The sequence below is a fragment of the Mesoplodon densirostris genome, chromosome 2 (assembly GCF_025265405.1).
Source record: "Mesoplodon densirostris isolate mMesDen1 chromosome 2, mMesDen1 primary haplotype, whole genome shotgun sequence".
Taxonomy (NCBI): domain Eukaryota; kingdom Metazoa; phylum Chordata; class Mammalia; order Artiodactyla; family Ziphiidae; genus Mesoplodon; species Mesoplodon densirostris.
This window is the reverse complement of record NC_082662.1, coordinates 127077092-127094604: the sequence shown is the minus strand read 5'-3', so window position 1 is coordinate 127094604 and position 17513 is coordinate 127077092. Positions and strand designations below refer to the sequence as shown.

Here is a 17513-nt window from a genome sequence, read left to right as displayed (position 1 = left end):
AATATACTGGTGGTGGTTGAAATTAATTTTAGAATCCAGTTTGTTGTAACCAGTGGAGGAGAAGGCTAGTCTGAATAAAATCTACATCATTTAAAAAGCAGTATTATTACATTTTAGGTACAATGAATCACTCTAAAGACTTGCCCGATGGGAGACCTACTTTTACATGAGTATTAATATATGCAAGAAAAAGCTCTTTGTATTTTAATGTGGCTTATTTTTTAATAGAAGTAGCAATGTCTCATGAAATACTGCTTAAATTATTCATCTGATTAGCTAATTCTTCAGAAATAGGTAAACTTTAACCTAGCCCTTATTAAAAACAAAAGAAAAAAATGAATAAGATTCCATGTATCTGAACCCAATTATTACAATTCATCCTACTTAGTGTTCAGTAAAATTAAAGACAAACTGGCTACTAAATGCTTTCATGTGATGTTTCTGATAAAAAGATAGTTATAAATAAATGTATTACGTCCCCCTTACCAATATGAGCTCTGTCAGATATGATAAGCCTTTTTTCCCAGCCTTCCAGACCTAGAGGGAAGGGAAAAAAAGATACATTTAATTGAACATTTTGTATAATAATTTTTAAATCTTAATTTCCTTAGAAATACACTGTTTAAAAGTGTTTTTCACCTAAGTAGTCATTTTAGCATCTTTTCTTCTGCATAGGAAATATGTTTAACAAGAATTTTCTCACCTGTCATTCATTATACAAAGTCATTCACAAATTCCTTCTAAATGTTTTGCTCTAAAAAGCTCCAAACTCAAGCCAGCCATAGCCACATAAAATACTTTTAGGAATCCAAAACAGAAATGGTAGGAAATATCATTTTGTTGGGGCGGTAGGACGGGGGGAGTGGGATGTGAGGGAGTGTGGGTGAAGTTCAAAGCAAGGGGAGAATTTTGAGAAAAGGGAGTTAATTTGGGGTATGGCACCCTTTCCCAAAAGACAATTATAAAAAGTGTGATTAGGGCTTCCCTGGTGGTGCAGTGGTTGAGAGTCTGCCTGCCGATGCAGGGGACACGGGTTCGTGCCCCGGTCCGGGAACATCCCACATGCCACGGAGCAGCTGGGCCCGTGAGCCATGGCCGCTGAGCCTGCGCGTCCGGAGCCTGTGCTCCGCAACGGGACAGGCCACAACAGTGAGAGGCCCACGTACCGCAAAAAAAAAAAAAAAAGTGTGATTAAACAAAATAATAAAATGTTCTAATTCCTTCAAAGTACTATCAATTACTGCACTTATCACACTGAATTATAAGAAGATACATGTGTCTCCCCGTTTAAGTGTGAATGCCTGAGAGTAGGGGCCATGAATTTTCATAGTATGGGGTCTGTCATCCAATAAATTTTCAAGAAAAATGATTGTTGAATGAATCTAAATATTCTTCTTTAAAGAGAGTAACTTAGTAGGCTATATGCATTTTAAGGATAAGTCAATGAGCCCTATTTTCAAAATTAGTATTTGAATATTAAAAATTAGCTGTTAATTTTGATAATATCCAAAGATTTGTTTTACAAATATTCCTTATAGATTAAAGAAGTTATTAAGCGCCCCCCCATAGCTGTTTTTGATATGTAACATGTATTCTAAAGTTTGCTTAGGGAATATTATAACAAAATATTACAAAGAAACTCAATAAAGTAGATTCAGCTGGGTTAGATAGGCCAGAAGGAAAAAGAGTAGGGCAAGATTGTAAAGGGGATGAAGGACAGCAGAGAGCAGCAAGGGAACCTCAAGGTGATCAGTTAAAAAGGCAGACACAACACACAGGTAAAAATGCAGGGAAGACAACAGAGATAATAGCAAGACAGGATTCTGTGAAGTCAGATTTAGTTGTTAGGAACACTTGAGGATGGATTGCTACTTTTAAACGTGAAAAATAAACGTTAACGATGTAATAGAATTTAGTTCTTTAAATATGAGCTAAGGGAAAACTACACTAATGATTTTCCTCAATTGTGTATCATTTGCATTGCCACATTCCCCTCAAACACTAGCAAGGCAGCCTAACTGAATGTAAACAGACTTCCAAAAATCCAGAAGAGATTAGAAAAGGCAGGAAATCAAGTCTTTTTTTTTTTTTTTAAAGATGGAAGTGGATACACTGCATAGAAGAAGCATTTCCCTCATTTGGAGGCAGGGACCTAAAAAACCTCTTTTGTCCCTGGGTTGTAGTAACCAAGGGAGTTCCAGATCTTCTAGGAAATGAGACTAAAAGTGTACAAAATGGGCTACAGTGGCTTTCTGACTGCCTTAAGCTAATTTTTGGCTTGTGTAGAAATGGATGCTAACGAGCACAAATGACAAAATGAACTCGTGAATTTCCTAGAGTTTTGCCACCAGCATATAGTAATTCTAGCTACTTAAAGTTTGCAGATGACCAATGTGTAAAAAATCAGGACTTACACAATGACCTTGTTATGTTTGTCTTTTGTTTAGAACACTGATTATAATGAAAAAAATTTAATAACTGACATTAAAAATTTTGTCCTAAAATAATCTGCAATTTTAAAGTAGAAGACAAAAATGTTAAGTTTTTCTGGAATGAAAGTCCAATAATACTTCATTAAAAAAAATAAATAACTGGCTGCCAGACAAAGCAGATTCATTCTTTCATACCTTTTCCTTTTTGAACATTTTTTTCTGCTTCCTCAAACAATCCAGGTAGATGAATTACCACACCATTTCCTAAAAAAAAAAAAAAAACTACAAATTAGCAAATCCCAAATTTAAACATCTATATTTATAATATAGACATACATCTTCAATAACTCTTTATCTAGAATAGTAGAAGAGTGAGGCACTTTGATTAGTAGGACATTCTAATTTGTCAGGGAGTTACCACAGAAATGATTCCAAGTTTTAAACGGTAGTATAATGTAAATACATAATAGAACATAATACACAGAATATAAAACACTAAAACTATACTCAATATAATTTCAAATTTCTTTGAAACAAAGTGAAACTATTATTTTGAAAGAAACTAGTTATATAGTTTTAGGCAAACTGAACCAGATCACAGTCTTTCAAATTGGGGACTCAAACCTATTAGTGGCCATAAAATCAATTTATTGGGTTGTGATGAGCATTTTTAAAAATAAAAGACTACAAGAGAAAATATCAGATTGCATCTTATGTTGTAAGTGTTCAGAACCAATCCATGAAACACAGACCTCTTGTATTTCTTACTATGCTTCATAGTGTTTGGAAAACTGATTTGATGATCTAACACTTTGTTATACAATTAAGATTGCCAATGATCAGAAATAAATGCAAAGTAATCATTCCAAAAAAGTTATTAGTGCTAAATGATCTAAAAGAGTTGTAAAACAGCCAAAGTTAGGTATATTCCAGAAGGTACCACTGTCAAGATTAATAAGCAATCAATGAATCATTTGATTAGAGATTAAATAAGTTTAGATTATGAAAAATAAACACTATTATCCATTGGGGGAAAAACGTCCCTAAGTTCAGTTTATATACTTACCAATGAATGCCGTAACATTAGGATTAATTATTCCACTAGGTAAAAGATGAAAATCATACTCCACAGAATCTACAACAACTGTATGGCCAGCATTATTTCCTCCCTGAAATACAAGATTGGGAAAAATGAACCTGACAATAAATATGACAAGTAATATATCTCCTTCCAAAGTGAATTAACGATCTCCTGCTAAAATGTCAATAAGGCAACCCAAGTATTTGCCATGAATACTTATTCTTTACAGGCTTTACAATAGTTTGTCTATCCTCTCTCCTTTCCCTACTTGAATGGTTATTCCTAACAGGATCCGGAAATTGGAGAGTTCAGGTTTCTGGAAGATAGGACGACATATCCCTTTTTATTTTATTTTATTATTATTATTTTTTTGGCTGGGTTGGGTCTTCATTGCTGCATGCGGGCTTTCTCTAGTTACGGCGAGCGGGGGCTACTCTTGTTGGTATGTGTGAGCTTCTCATTGCGGTGGCTTCTCTTGTCGCAGAGCATGGGCTCTAGGCGCGCGGCTTCAGTAGTTGTGGCACGTGGGCTCAGTAATTGTGGCTCGTGGGCTCTGGAGCGCAGGCTCAGTAGTTGTGGTGCACAGGCTTAGTTGCTCCGCGGAATGTGGGATCTTCCCAGACCAGGGCTCGAACCTGTGTCCCCTGAATTGGCAGGCAGATTCTTAACCACTGCGCCAACAGGGAAGTCCCATATCCCTTTTTAAAAGAGAAAAAAGCGAACAAAGTACAGGGAACAATTAGTTTGTTATTCTGTTTCCGGCACTATGTGGAACATGTAGCAATCTAATTAATTTTCCATGATATTTATCTTAAAAAATCCTTAAAATAGAAAAATCTATCCAGTTACCCTAACTTGATATAAATATTCATATAATTCTCATTGTCCTAAGAGTGTGTCAAGCAACTTTGTGACCTAAAATTATTATTCTTACATGGACTTATCAACGATGATATCTCCCAAGTAAATCCCTCAAATATTGGTTATCCTGGAGAATAATTTTTAAATTTTAAAATCAGTCTCATGAGTTTGGTTAGTGACCGATTCCTTGAATCTGCTCATCTCTGGCTAAAGTAATACACTGGGTCAAAGAACCTCTAAAGCTGAGAATCATAGCATAAACCCACGGTGAAACTTCCACTCTATGAAACAAAATGTGAAGTTGAATTATAAAAATTAGGTACAAAGGAGACTGAATATTAAGTGACCAGATAATATTTCTAATTTCTAAGTTTAAAAAGCATGGGGAAAAGACACAAATCAATTTGATTATGTTTTAACTTTTACAAAATACTAACAAAAGCTTTAAAATAAACAACAAACTAGGAATATATCTGAACAAATAAAAGGTTTAACAACATCTTTGTGGGACATTTAAAAAAAAAAACCAATCAAAACGATATCTCCTGAGGATGACTAGTTTAACTTGATCACAAGGCTATTTGACAGATGTATTTTACTTACTTTTACCATCATCATCATGAATTCACAAAAATGCCAGAAAAATAGGTCCTGAAAAAAAATCTTCAAAAAAGCAAATACTTATTTACACTGTGTTTTGCACTGTACAGAGCAAAGAACTCCTTGCTTAAAGACTAGTGTATGTCGTGTAAATTAAAAAAAAAAAAAAAGACTTGGTGGTGGTGGCCTATAGTCCACAAGATAACAGGCAGATGACAAGACACAGGAAGGACAGAAGTGGTAGTGTTAAGCAATACCTCCTTCACTTGATACCGTCAAGGCAACAGGTGAATATTTTTTACTATTTATTTTTTGTAGGCAACATCTGCATATGATACAAAAGGCACAGAAGGATGCACAACAAAAAGTGAAGTCCTTCCCATACTCCACCCTCCCCTTCCCTGCTACAAGGCTGCTGTTACCACCAGCTTTTTGTGTCCTTCCCTAAGTAATTTTGCATATACAAACACATATTTATACATTGTTTTATTCCACCTATACAAATGGTAGGAAAGATACACACCTGGGCAGCTTGCTTTTTTACTTAACAAATCTTGGAGCTCATTCCATAACCTTGTAAATAGAACATCTCATCCTTTCAACAGCTGCACTACATTCCTTTTTATATGGACACATAATTTATTAAACTGGACCCAAAGAAAGACATTCAGATTGTTTCCAACCTTTTGTCATTATTAACAATGTTGCAATACACTTCCTGGTATACACTTTATTATTATTTCACACTTGGCAGGTTTATCACCAATCCTGACAGAATCTTAAAACATATATTACATAACAAAAGAATATATTGATCTTAACTTAGTCTGTTTTAAATAACCCACAGGACAATTCTTACTTGGTTTTTATGGTTTTCCTTTTACTCTATCCCTCATACCAATATTAGCCTTTTTATCACAACTTTTTATGATTTAGGAAACGTCCCCCAACTTTTCAGGAAAAATTTTTTCAGAGTATGAAGCTCACTAAAATTTCCTCAAATCCTAGGAAAGTGTTAATTTGTTATTATAACTATTTACTCTAAATTGTTATAAAACACTAAATTTAATGCATTTGTATTAAAGTGTTAATAGTATTGGTGACTTTGAGACAAACAACCAATAAAGCATTATTATTTAAGCAGAACCAGTTTTCTTTTTAATCCATCATTTGCTTAATATAAAAAACAATCTACTCTGTAATTTTGATGTAGACCTTTAAAGTAAGTCTCCTTTACACAAAGTTATTTTTACAGATATACTAATCATTTGGTGAAATAATTATTAACTCGGTTGTTCTTGTGTGTAACAAAGCCTACTACTCTCTTAGATAATATCTTACCAAGACAGGAAGTAATGATGGAAAGATAGTGGCTGATATGTTTGTTTGTTTGAGGCAGGTGGTTGTGATTGGTGATCAATGACTTGAGGGCGATCAATGACTTGAGGGCGATCAATGACTTGAGGGCGATAAATTGCTTTAATTCTTTGAGTTCTTCCAAGTTTACATACAGGTGGTGGTTCAGGCTGGAAAAGTTCAGCTGCAGAAGGCTTGAAATCACACTTTAGTGAACAGCTTGCTCACTCAAACATTGACCAAGATTTTTCAATAACCAATGCCTTACTAAGGATGGTTTAAATCCCATTTAAATTGTTTGGCTGAGTAGGAAAATATGGTTAAATAAACCCAAGAATAACCCTAAAATTTTCCTATTAAGGAGTTAGGGGAGAAAATGTAAGTGCTTATTAGTATATTCAGTCACTAGTGCCCTAAGAGGGAGTTGGGGTATAATAGCTTCTAATCTTGAAACACTCACTGTGCAGAAAAGAGTCCTGAGGTGAACTGAGAAGGAGCTACTCAAAAGGAATTTCTTGACAAATTAAATCTACATATATAAAATAAGTTTGAGTACAGGGTCATTTCACCAAAAGCCCCAGATGAAGCTTCAAATTTGAAGTGCCTACTTGGATGCTAACCTAAAATATTTATAAATTGTGTGGAATATACAAAATTCTTCTTGGGAGCTCAGGAAATTGTCCTGAAACAGAGGTCCATGGAAGGGTCACATGTTATTAGCATATAGCAAAACAAAGAAGTTTCAATAGGACCACCACTGCCAGCCTCACCCAACCACTAATACCCACTACGAAGTTACAAGGGCAGATACAGTCCTCCCTCTATATCCACAGGAGATTGGTTCCAGGACTCCCACAGATACCAAAATCCACAAATGTTTAAATCCCTTGTATAAAGTAGTGTAGTATTTGCATACAACATACGTGCATCCTCAAGTATACTTTAAATCATCTCTAGATTACTTATAATACCTAATACAATGTAAATGCTATGTAAATAGTCGCCAGCATGGCAAATTCAAGTTTTGCGTTTTGGAACTTTCTGGAATTTTTTTTCAAATATTTTCGATTGATGGTTGATTGAATCCTTGCATGCAGACCCCAGGGATATGGAGGGCCAACTGTACTCTGAACTGCAGGCTCCCACATTTGTGATGGAATGCTTCTCACATGGGCAAGTCTATGTAGTATGTACCAAGATAAGTAGCAAGGACATACCTGTTTAATTATGCTTAACAATTCTCCTAAGTAGCACTGGGAAGGCCAGATAAATGATGGGAGATAAATATATCCTTATTTCTATTGATACTTTTAACAGACTCCCCAAAGCAAATTTGGTAAACTATCCTCCCAGATACAATATTAATCACATACTAATAGTTATATGTAACTACCTCTTGCTGCTTTGCTAAATTCCCATAACACTTATGATCCCAGTCATTCATGCAGCATTTAACCTCTAATTACCATAGCTGTATATTTTATACTACTTAACTAAAAAAAAAAGTTCAATTAATTGTTATACAAACAAGGAGCTGTGGAATAGTAATTAATGTTGTTTTCCAGATCAATTATTATCAATAGAGAAAATATTTCTTAATGAATCTCAGATGTCTTAATTTTTGAACATTTTTAATTCTAAAATATCCCATCTAAAACCCCAAGAAACAAACCAACCAGTGGAGCCCAAAAGTGGCTGCACAGTGTGTGGCAAGTCGCTCTGAGGAAAAACCTAAGTTTATAATGCCTTATATGATATTTTTTCTTATATTAAATAACAAGAACAAATGTAAAATTCAGTGGGGATAGATGTGAGATGATCTTTAAGTACAAGGGCTCACTACTTCTTCGCTTCCCCCGCAACGACCAATAAAGTTCTATGACATTGTTAGTACTTATTTGATATGGACTGATTAATTTTAGGAAACAAAACTCTACAAGTCTGAGAAAATAAAGCCATTCTATAGCCTCCAAAAACAGAATAAATGCAAATTAATAGTATTAAAGTAAAGAATATATCAAAAAAAAAAAAGAAATCCAGTCATCCAATCAGCACTCACCACAATCACAAAAACATCCCCTAGTTTGGTGTTTATTTTACCTATTTTCTTTGACCATTATTCTTACATTAAGATTGAATGTAAATATTAAATAAGCTTCCTAATGACCAGGAAAAAACTGTATCTCATTGAAATAAATTAGAACATTATGATGGGGGCGGGGGGAGCAGAACTAAAATTCTGTGTTCCCAAAGATGAAGGGCAAAGTTTCTTGTATATACTTTTAGTTTTTAAAAACCAATACAGCTAACTCTCATTATTTTAATTATAGTTAAAATAATAAAAACCTATTTAACACCAAACATTCTTCCCTCTAGAAAAGCACTAGAGGTCTACAGTGATATTAGAAAACAGTTTACAAATGAGAATCACCCTGAATTAATGTTTCCTCATTTCTTAATTTTCCCATATGAAATTAACTGTAGGTCAGCTACACCTTTTGTATGTTCAGTCCCTCTGTTTCCCTTCCCCCTCACCCCTTACTTTGTAAATCATAGTAATCATCCCCTCTGGCCACAGTAATTGATCCAGACAGGGAAACCTGATCCAAGCTTGAGCCAATCAAGCTCCTCTCTCTTGGGAATTTGATTTTCAAAGTCAGAGATGGCTATCACCTAAGGGAGCATCCTAAAGAGAAAGGCTGCCAGTTCTGGCTGCTGAGATCCCAGAAGCTGTCTGCCTTTGTCTCAGGCCACTCTAAGGTTTAGCCATCTTGGTCTTCCTTTAAACATACTGGCATTTTGCTTAAGACAATCTCTTTCCATTGCTTGCAGACAAAGAATCCAAATGATTCACAAAACAAACTCATTGCAACATGGTATGTATACAGCTGGCTCTCTAAGTTCACACCTTGTGCTAGTAATAACTGAATATAAAATGATTAACTTATGTACACCTGAAACTAACTGTAAATCAACTATACTTCAATTAAAAAATGATTAACCTCTAAATTTTAATATTTATGCTGTCAAGAATAAACCTCTACAACATGGTACTGCAGGACACAAGGATGATATAATATTATTTAGTATTTAGTTATTTTGTAACTGTTCTCTTAAATATCATATAAGGCATTACAGACTTATGTTTTTCCTCAGAGACTTGCCACAAAATATGAAGCCACTTTTGGGCTCCACTGGTTTGTTTGTTTCTTGGGGTTTTAGACAGTATATTTCAAAATAATAGTATTTAATTCTTTTATATTGTTTCCATGTGTACTTTTTTCCCCCCAATTTAATTTTAAACTTAAGAAAGTCAGAAGACAAGTGTTTTAAAGTTTCTTTCCATCACTCCTCAGAACCAGAGGCTGTCAAGCCCAACTCTAGAATAAAAGTTTGGATCAGGAAATGTTGATATGTGTAAGTTTCTAATTAAGAAGGTCCGGGAGAGATTTAAAAAACAAAAAGAAAAGAAAAGAAAAGAAAAAAATTTAGACAGGAACAAAATGACATTAGTCTGCAAAAGTGATTCCTGAGTCTTAACTTCTTAGTTTGCTCCTAGGTCTTCCTCTTCCCAAAATCACTAGGGCAGCTAAGTGAGTTTCTGCTGGGAGAGGAGATGAAGGCAGTCAATGTTACAACCCGAAACAATGATATCTCTTTTTAGCAATAGTGTTGTGGGCTAACAATTTCATGCACATAGCCAAGAGGCATTTCTCAGGCCACTTAGGCCTCTAAAATAGTATGTGTCTTCTCTTTGTCCTTTTTGCTCTGAATACATGAACACGGTACAGTAATCACAGAGCTAAAAATGAACATCAATCAAGAAGTCAGAGTGAACACTATGGATTACAGCAGAGCACAGCAATGCCTCAGACCCCATGCCTTTGAACTATTCCAGCAATCAAAAAAGTGTTCCCACTTCCTACCTAGTCTTCAAGCTTCTTAGAAACCTAACAATCTTTTGAGTCGGTGCTTATTACCTGTGCTGTTTTTCTTGGTAAACACTGAAAGGCCTGTGTCCCTTTCCTGATGAAACACTTCACTATTTGCCAAAACTAAAACATATCAATCCACAGCAATAAAGCAATTAAAAACAAGGATGACTGTTCTTTTATAAAAACATTCATATAATTGCAATTAGCTTATGATTTCAAAGTAGAGCAGGTTTAAGTTACTAGCAGTAAGTTGATCAAATTAAACTATTCAACAGTAACCAGACACACTAGATAGGAAAACATATACAGGGTATCTGAATTTCTTTTTAGCAAAGACATCCAAGTATACTGCTCAGTTATCTCTTAAAGGCCTACGGTATCTGCTTTACCTTACAGTATTACGGTTACCTTCCAGTTTCATACACAGATAAATGTCACACAAATGACAAAAATCTCAAGTACCTTGTATTTTGTACCTTAAATTACCATTATAAAACAACTTCTCACAATGAAAATGGAACAAGCCCTTGGAGGATCTCAGGTTCCTAATTAAGAAGCTCTAGACTCAAGGTACCAAACTCTAATATACACACTTACTAAACAACGGACAGAGATGACCAGGGTCATAGTCAGGAAGATCAGACATGCAAGCAAAAAATGCATAAACCAATAATGTTGTGCAGCTCTCTAAATGCTTGATAAAAATTCAATTAATCATTACATTTATAGAGGTATTTTCTTAATACACATTGAAATTGAACTGCAGATTTCAAGTCAAAAAAGTTTTCTCTCATGAATAAAATTCTTCCTTTAAAAGGGTTTTTAAAAGCTTGATACAAAAATCCCATTTTTAAAAATTTCATGGGACCTCTTATTTTTTAAAGAGGAATTTTATTATATTGAATTAAATATAATTAAAAGTTGGTCCAATGTAAAGAACCATTCCATCCTGGAGCCAGAGTAGCCATGGGAACTGTCCTCTATTTATTGTTCTTTTCTTTCTTTCTTTCCTTTTTTTCTTTCTTTCTTTCTTTCTTGACTGACTGAAGTATAGTTGATTTACAGTGTTGTGTTAGTTTCAGGTGTACAGCAAAGTGATTCAGTTATACATACATATATTTTTTTTTAAATAAATATTTATTTATTTATTTTTGGCTGCGTTGGGTCTTCATTGCTGCACACGGGCTCTGTCTAGTTGCGGTGAGCAGGGGCTACTCTTCAGTGCGGTACGCGGGCTTCTCATTGAGGTGACTTCTCTTGTTGCTTAGCACAGGCTCTAGGCGAACAGGCTTCAGTAGTTGTGGTTTGTGGGCTCCAGAGAGCAGGCTCAGTAGCTGTGGCACACAGACTTAGTTGCTCCGTGGCATGTAGGATCTTCCCAGACCAGGGATCAAACCCGTGTCCCCTGCATTGGCAGGCGGATTCTTAACCACTGTGCCACCGGGGAAGTCCCATACATATATATTTTTTTCAGATTCTTTTCCCCTTATAGGTTATTACAAAATATTCAGTATAGTTCCCTGTGTTATACATACTTACTGTTCTTTTCAATTGCTTTTCCCAGACAATACTGAATACCTCAATATCCCTTTGACGTTAGATAAAAGTATTCTAATATCACCAGTCTTCACTTATTGGTATGTAGCTCAACCACATTAATCTTTGGTGTCAAAATCTGACCTAGTCCCCAAAAGATACTATAAGTAGATTTGTATTCAGTTACAGTAAGTAAGCTATTAACTATATTATCAATTTACCAGTTCACTCTAGATTTGTTCTAGGCAAAAGTTTTTCCTAGAGATACTAAAAACTACCGAACTAACCCACCCGTTCTCATCAAAATTAAAGAAACAGAATAATATTGATCTGATATTGAGATGACCTCATATAATTAAAAAATATATGCCTCAAAAATAGAGATAATGGTATATTTTATACACTAATACAATAAGTTTAAATAGTGAACAACTTGGGACATCCTCATTGACCAAACTTTGAGATCTACTGCCCTCAACAAGGAAAAACTATTTACTAGAATCACAGGGCATTCAACTGAAATTTGCTGAGGAAATACACAAAAATGATACAATTATCAGTTATCTATTTTCTCATAGATACAAGAAATAAGTCTAAAATAAACTAGTAAAGACTTTGAACATAATGGTACGTGAAAAATACTGGCTGAAAATACTACTTAACAAATGTTAATCCAAGGAAAGTTGGGGATTCCACGTTAAACTCATGCCAGTAGTCAATTAAATTGTCCAGGGGTATGTTAAAATAATACAGGAAAGGGCTAAACTACTGAATTCACAGAAATTTCTAAGGGTGATCCAGGTCACCCAATAAATATTTGTTGGGTATTTACTTCCTCTCTGCCTCACACAGTACTGGGTGCTATGGAAGAAAACAAAAACTGAACAAGTCCTCTTTTTGAGAAAACGTACATTCTAGAAGGGAAAACACAATAATCCGAGAAAGCAGGAGTTAACCAAGTACACCACACACTGGTATACACTTATGTTGGCACTTGGGAAATACTACATATAAAAAACAATCCTGATAGGAGACACAGAAATAGCAATTGTTATAAAACTGGAAGAATGGCTTACCTTAAATGCTAATTCTCCACCATCTTCAAAATTATGGGAAGTGGTTTAGAAGATAATTTTAGCTGTATAAGGTCAAGGCATTAAAAAACACTGAAATTATATTCTCTTTTAAATTATCTTTCAACCTTTCTGATTATTTCAAGGAGAACGTCTCAGTTGCGGCTGGTATGTCTTTTACATTTCTTTATCACTTGCTAATAGCTGGTTTCAGAGCCTTCAGCAAATACCAGCATCTAGCTATAAATTAACATTTTTTAAAATTGTGTGTACTTTTATGGCCAACTTTATATAGCAAGTGACAGGAAATACTTTCCCTTTATAATTAATTTTAGTTAATATTTTCTCTTTATATTAACTTTAAAGCCCTGGGGAAAAACCACAAAGTAATACTCTTCTACCTATTCCTGATTACAGGCAACTTCATGCCTGTAGTTGTAGCTAAGACTACCAAGCTTTACTTTCTCCAGAACAATAAATAAGTCCATGCTTAAGGTCTGGTATAAAGTACAATAGTTAAAATCTCTGTAGTTTCTACTCAACAAAATAAAGAAAATAAAGAATAATAGTTTATTTTGAGAGTATTTGGGGAGAAAAAAAACCAGTAATATTCTCCTAATAAAACTATTTTTGTGTTGCCAGGAAGGAGCCTTCCTATTCCCATACTTCAACCCTTCGAAAAAGCTGTACTAGTACCCTTCTCTATCCCCACCCTGGGAAATACTTGTTTAAGAAACAGTTGTCCACTAGACTATAAGCTCCCTGTGGGCACAAGCCCTGCCTTTTTCAGCTTTTAACTCTGGGGCTAAGTGGTCCCCTGTAGATATTCATTATGTGATTGTTGGATGAATGAACTGTGCCAGGAATTGGTCCTATACTTAATTCTTCTTCTCTTTTTCTTAAAAGACCTATCGATTTAAAATTAAGTCATCCTTTCAAGCAAGTCCTACACACTTATTTAAGGATATAGTGTATCTAACAAGTTATAAGTAACTTCCTATAAATCTTGAATCTAAAATACAGGTCTTAAGTGCTATGATGATGAAAATGCCACTAGTTTTGCATATATTCTTTCCAAAAAGGCATTTTATATATTAAAATATATAGTTAAATGCAGTGTCAGCTTTTCTTTTTAAAAACACTGTATTTTTATTGGAAAAAATTCCTTATTTTATGATTCCATTAGAGATACATTATGTGTATACCACTTCTGGAGAAAGACTGTATAAAATTTGAGATTATGGCATGAATATGACAAAAATATACTGCTTAAACTCTAACAAAGTGCATATTATTTTCAATAATACACAAAACTTGAATCATCAAACGTGGCAATTCAAGCCCAAAATGTCTTTCCTAAATTTGACTTTTCCCAGCTTTCTATATATACTTTATTAAGAATTTCAACATTCCATAACCATCAATTTTATAAGTCAGGAGAACTTACTTCACTAAGTAGATGTCAACTTACTAGAACTGACCAGATGATATAAAGTTACCAAGGTGAATCACAAGGGACATTAAGTCTATTCGTTACTTATCTGCCTGCACTAACAAGACATAAGAATCCTTCTAATGATGAGCTCTTAAAAGGCACTAGAAGAATACAACACTTTTTAAATTATATAAGGAAGGTAGTAAGTCAAAACTTTCCAGGTGAGTAAAGTCTGCCTAACAAGTCTGCTCATATGTTTCTACTCTAACTTCAGCTAACATTTTAAAGCCAAACTTGGCTCCTTCTCAGTCACTTCTCTCTAGACTTTCCAAGGGCATCAGATCAGATTGGTCCATAACCTCCTTCAAGACTACTTTTTACAGTAACACAGTAGCACCTTCTCCAATCAACAAACTAATTCTACTACGTTTCAAAGGGATGTTAAAACTGAGGATCTTTCAGAATAAAGGCAAAATGGTCACATTCCCAAAACCTTCTTACAAGCCATAATGTAGCTGAACCCGAGCACTACTATTTCTGTGTAAGGAAGATGTCAGAAATGACAGTGAAGTAAATAAACAGGTCTCAGCCTCTCTCCCCTCCTACCCAGAGTTAGGTATACTTTCATACTTCTTTCCCCACAACACAGCCAGATCTGATTTTAAGACAAAAGGAAGGTGAAGGCCAGCCTTCTGGAGCAGCTCCTAAGGCAGTGTGAGGCAACCCCTTTAGGGTTGTTATTAAGTAAGGTATGTGTGTTGCCAGAGGGGTGGAGGAATAGAAGTCTGGAAGGGAGGTGGTGGTGGTGGTGCTAGTGGTAATACTAAGAGGCAACTGGTGCAACAGCTGTCTTAACCAAGGAACGGGAAGGATGGATTTCTGCACGCAAAACACGAGATTTTTATTTAACTTTTGATGTGCCTACGATTACCTTTTCTGCATGCTCAAATGGTACTCAATTTTAGGTAGAAAACTTCCAATCAAGTGGGCCTATGAACTTGTTAGAAGGTACACAGCATCATTATATTGTGCCAGGTAAGTTCATGAAGAAGAAACATTCTTGCAACCTAAACAGACAGTGGTTAACTTCAGATATTACACTACCATTCGTTTTGAAAGTGGTTATTGCTCAACTATTTCGAATTTTGAAATTGGTAATAGTTATCTAAGAGTCTTTACAAAGGCCTAGCCTCTAGGCTGCTTCAAAGCAAACGACAAATAGGAAGAAAGCTTACATTGAAAACCACGTGTCTCCCGATAGGAAGTACCTTACCATTCCATTTCCCGAAAGTTCACTCTAGATGTGAGCGTAACACTGTAAATATTTCTAAATACTAGATTTGACACTCGTGTATTTCACTTGCCTCAATCGTAAAAGAGCTGGGTGGGATTCCCACCTCTGGGACCAACATGTAAAGTTAATCTCCCCTTAGTATACCGGGTACCGAGTAAAAAAGCCGGGGACACTAAACAGTCATCAAACAGCCCTAAGCCCCGGAGGTGGGTTCTCATGTCAACAAAGTGGCCCGGAGGAGGCAAAGCTCTGCAAGCTCAGGGCCTGCAGGTGGGGGAGTGGTTAGTCTGGATTTCAGGGCGTTTCGGCCCACTTGGTCTCCCTGAGCGGATGGGTGACGATGGGGAAGGTTTTGCGGCCCCGTAGGGTCTCCGCCCGGAGTCGCCAGAAGGCCTCGGGCGGTAGCTCCTCAAATTCGAACAGTAGCCCACCTCCACCCCGGCCTCAGTCCTGGGTTTGAGCACTGGTCCCCAGACCGAGAACTGCAACTCCCCAGGCATCGCGCATCTCAAAGGCTCCCCGTCAAGCCGCATCTTCCTCCTGAGCCACCCCGAGCCCTCAGCCCAAGGCCCCAGGGCAGGGGTCTCCGACCTCCCGCCATTTCTCCACGTCGCCGCAGCTCATAATAAGAGGAAAGAACCTCAAGGTGACACCTTATTTTGGACGGTGGATGCGAGTTCTGGGCCCGAACTCAGGGACCGGCTTCCCATCAGAGCCCGGCCGCCTCACCTGGCAGCGGCACACGATGTCTGCGTCCTGCGCCAGCAGATCCACCACCTTCCCCTTGCCTTCGTCGCCCCACTGCGCGCCGAGCACCACCGTCACCCGGTTCCCTCCGGGCCGCGCCCTGGGGCGGCCGCAGTCGCCGTTGGGCAAGGAGGATGCCGCCGGGTTGGTCTCTGCGAACGCCATGGCTCCAGAGACGCGAGGAGAGCCCGAAGGGGACGCGGGCGGCCGGGAGTGCGCGAACTCAACTGCTCTGCGGCCGCCAGCCACATGCGGAGGAAGAAGGAGCCAGAGCCAGCCCGCCCCCGCCCCCGCCCCGCCTGCCGGGTCGCCACCCTCCAGCCAGGCCCGCCCCGCGCTCCCGCCGCCCTCGGCGTGGGGAGAAACCAGGACCTCCCGGAGGACGCCGGCCTCGACAGCACCGCCCCCAAGAAAAGACCACGCCCCTTCCACGGCCGGGCGCGCCCCTCCAGGGCGAACCGGGCGAGCGGAAAGGGGCGGGGGCGGGGCTTCGAGCGCGCTTCAACTTCAACGCCCCGCCCACCCGCCCTTCCTCCCGCTTTTCAAACTGGAGAGGCGGGGAGGTGTGTGCCTGTGCGTCAGACTACAACTCCCGGCAGCGCTCTGGCGGAAGCGACGTATACCAGTGATTTGGTGTCTGCCATCTGCACGTTTCAGTCTCTGAAAATGTTCATATTTAAATAATTTTTAATTTGTTTTTATTAAGGGATAAGATAGTGTGTACAAAATACAAAGGGTGCAATTTCAAAATACAAATGGGATGAAATTGAAACGTACTATAGATTTAGAATTTGGAAAGTAAAGGTCTGGAAGTAAGAACAGAGATGGGAACAGGCATTAAAAAGGCAAACTCGAAAGTAAAGCAGTAATGTAGAGGACATTAGGCCTGAAAATGTAGAGAACACGTAGAGTCCTATACCTTCTCATTTTACATATTAGTAACAGAAGTTCAGAGAGAAGGAATGAATTGCCCATGTCATACAATATATGCCGAATACTATAATGCACTTTTAATTCCCACAACCATATGAGGTAGGTAATACTATCTTATCCTTATTTTACAGGGTTTAAAAGTTAGTAAACTTCCTCCAGTGAGGGTTGAATTGGTACCTAGATGGTCTGAGTCCAGAGCCCAGGTCCTTTCTGTAGTGTTTAGTGTTTCA

General features: G+C 37.3%; 1 protein-coding gene across 1 annotated transcript in view; it reads right to left on the bottom strand.

Moving 5' to 3' along the window:
- The window catches only part of ADSS2 (adenylosuccinate synthase 2), a 39963-nt gene extending 23337 nt beyond the window's left edge, over positions 1 to 16626 (bottom strand). The window contains exons 1-4 of the mRNA XM_060088383.1: positions 16333 to 16626; positions 3499 to 3601; positions 2628 to 2696; positions 487 to 537 (exon numbers count right to left, since the gene is read on the bottom strand). Of these exons, the coding sequence (XP_059944366.1) occupies positions 487 to 537; positions 2628 to 2696; positions 3499 to 3601; positions 16333 to 16515 (406 nt within the window). The 5' untranslated portion in view covers positions 16516 to 16626. The remainder of the gene's footprint in view (positions 1 to 486; positions 538 to 2627; positions 2697 to 3498; positions 3602 to 16332) is intronic.
- Positions 16627 to 17513: the final 887 nt, after the last annotated feature.